Consider the following 2,718-nt stretch of genomic DNA (forward strand, 5'->3'; position numbering starts at 1 on the left):
ACATGATAGTTAAAAATATATTGTTGATGGTTCTTACCCGTGACGGCAGCTTAGCTCTGAGCTCTGTGTGTTACGGTGAGATCACCTCTTGTTTTCAAGCGTGCTCGCTCCCGACTGTGCCGTGCTGTGGGGGAGGAGCCTAGGAAGGGGAGCTGAGAGCAGGGGGGAGGGACTACAAGGTTGTTTCTGTTCAAAATTTTTCTAAGTTTTTGGGTTCCCAAGAAACTACATACAGCAGCTTTAAGCCAAGATTCTAGTGTTTCTGTAGTACCACGCGTCTATTTTTTTAATGTGGCATAAATGGTCTTCCATACATTGAGGACCGACAGCGGCCAATGAGACCTTCCTTAAATGGACACGAAGTAGCGGCGTTTGTTTCCACACAGTTGCAACTTTTTTCTTTATCTTTTGCATCTTAAAGCACATTCTGAGAATGTCACAATTTCAGGCTGTATTAAGAAAAATAAACTTATTGTGCACATGTGTTTTATACCACTGTTGTTGCTATATATGTTTAATGTTACTTTACGTGATAAGAGTGTTACAACACAATTGAAAAACTCCAGTGATAGAGTTTCTCCAGCGTTCTAGTTTCAACATGACTGAGATGTGTCCTGTACAAGTTTTCCWCAGAGTAAATTGTTTCTTGGAAAAGTGAGGAGTGCCGTGACCCGGTTGTTACTTCCGTATTACTTCCGTATTGAATGAAGGGAAAAAAACAAAAGTAGCTAAGAAGCAAAGCGACGAGGACTTATCCCGTTACATACTTTTTTTATTCGTTTTTCCTCGGCCAGGAGTGTATCACACATTGAAACAAAGCTAAGATCTATTTTGGGCTGAAACATAAACCTTTGGAGTCATGGCTGACGGCCGAGAAGAGGAGAGAAGAGAGCAAGAACCRCGGGGCGCCGAGGGAGGAGAAGGTACGCGAAGCCGACACGTCTCACTTTGTTCTGAACTACATTAAAACACAACAAGTTAAATGTGTCCAAACAAAAATGTGTAAGTTTTAGGGGCGAAAAAAAAAACTAATTTATTTCTAGTTTAAGCGTTTTCCTCAACCGGGCCGGTGAGTTTGTTTTTCTGTCAGGGAGATGACAGGTTATCAAAGAAAGAGTTCAGTGATATATTGCTCAAACGTCTTCATATAAACCGGAAATGCTCCCAGCTCCACTTATATCAATAGGCTACACGTCTGGACAAGAACAGAAACTGTCCTCTTAAAGTTGTTAGCTGAACTTGGGACTCGCCATCAGATATGAGTTTCCGGTCTGTGTGACAGCTTGGAGCCCGAGCAGTGGCCTCCCTCTTCTGATTGGTGATTGGGTTCAGGTGTGGGCGGGGTCAGACACCACAGCTGAGCCAATCAAACCTATCAACTGAAGCAGCTTGGATGATGGAGCTTCCCTGACGTCACATTGCTGTGCTGTACCAAGCCCTCCTTCCCCTGTTTTATGAACGAATTTAAAGTATACTTTTCTTCATTAAGAACATTAAAAAACTGGAAATCAGCCAAGATCATCTCACACCAGATCTCTTCACATTTACTGTTTTAACTTTCTCACTATCATTTTGCTCAGTCGGTTTTTCTTTCTTTCTGTAATATCCTTTAGCTGGCCCCCGGTTTTTTTTTTTTACCCTTAACGAGAGTTGTATTATTGTTGTTCTGTTTTACATTGTTAATAATAATAAAAAAAAACATTGCTGTGCTGTTAATTGATTGACATCGGCCTTACATGTCTTACCAACCAGACAGCAAATAATAGCTGTGATAATGAGCCTTCAGCTATGTGTCTGATGAGAATAGACTAAGCAGAAAGCTTTGGTTACAGTCACCACAGTGGCCACTATAAGGAAATTGTGCTGTCAACTAAACAGCTGTTTACACATCAAGTTGAGGCTTGCTGCATTTTTGCTGATATACGTCATCTTATGGGGTAAAGAAGCAATAAAAATGTGTACATGCAGTAGAGATGGGACTAATGGCTCTTTATAGGGATTTGGATCTTAACAAGCCGTTTGTTTCGTAGAGTCGGTGGATTTTGAGAGTGATGTCATCACGTAGGGATATACATCATCACGTACGCCGTCCGTCACCTGGGCGGTACCCCTCCTCCTCCTTTCCTCCGAGCTGCTGTACTCCACCTCTCTGCCTGTTTTCTGTGAAATAGCAAAGGAGGAATGAGGAAAAAGATATTACCTTTTACTTTACGCAACTCGTTTCTTATCGTTCGCTATAAGGAACCGTTCAAAAGAGGCAAATTGCTTGCAAACGTCGCATAACAATAAGCAGGTAAAATGTGTACATACRCAGTTAAACCACCAAGGACAAGTTTATCTCTGCTGCCGTCCAGGTAAATGGGGAGGGCTTCATGGCTTCCCTCCACTGGCTACCTGTGTGTTTTAGGGTCCATTTTAAAATCCTTCTGTTTGTTTTTAAGGTTTTAAACAACCTCGCCCCATCTTATTTAACAGAGCTTCTTCACCATTACACTCCTCCTCGGTCACTCAGGTCTGCTGACCAGCTGCTCCTGGTCATTCCCAGTTCCAAACGGAAGCTCAGAGGAGATAGGGCCTTCTCTGTTAGTGCCCCTAAACTGTCGCAAATACTGTGATGTATTAGTTCAGAAATAGAAAAAATTGAATGGGTTGAAAAATATGACCTAAACAGATTATAAAGACATCCAAGCAGCACTGAAATAAACTAAATTCAAATTT

At 41.8% G+C, this 2,718-nt stretch overlaps 1 protein-coding gene across 2 annotated transcripts in view; it reads left to right on the forward strand.

Moving 5' to 3' along the window:
- The window catches only part of zgc:153993 (apoptosis regulator BAX), a gene marked incomplete at its 3' end in the record, with an annotated part of 41,437 nt that overhangs the window by 26,623 nt on the left and 12,096 nt on the right, over positions 1-2,718 (forward strand). The window contains 1 exon segment of one of the 2 annotated variants that reach the window (XM_014021197.1): positions 594-923. Coding sequence (XP_013876651.1) covers positions 860-923 — 64 coding nt within the window. The 5' untranslated portion in view covers positions 594-859. 2 annotated transcript variants of the gene reach the window in all.

The sequence above is a fragment of the Austrofundulus limnaeus genome, unplaced genomic scaffold (assembly GCF_001266775.1).
Source record: "Austrofundulus limnaeus strain Quisiro unplaced genomic scaffold, Austrofundulus_limnaeus-1.0 Scaffold281, whole genome shotgun sequence".
Lineage (NCBI taxonomy): Eukaryota > Metazoa > Chordata > Actinopteri > Cyprinodontiformes > Rivulidae > Austrofundulus > Austrofundulus limnaeus.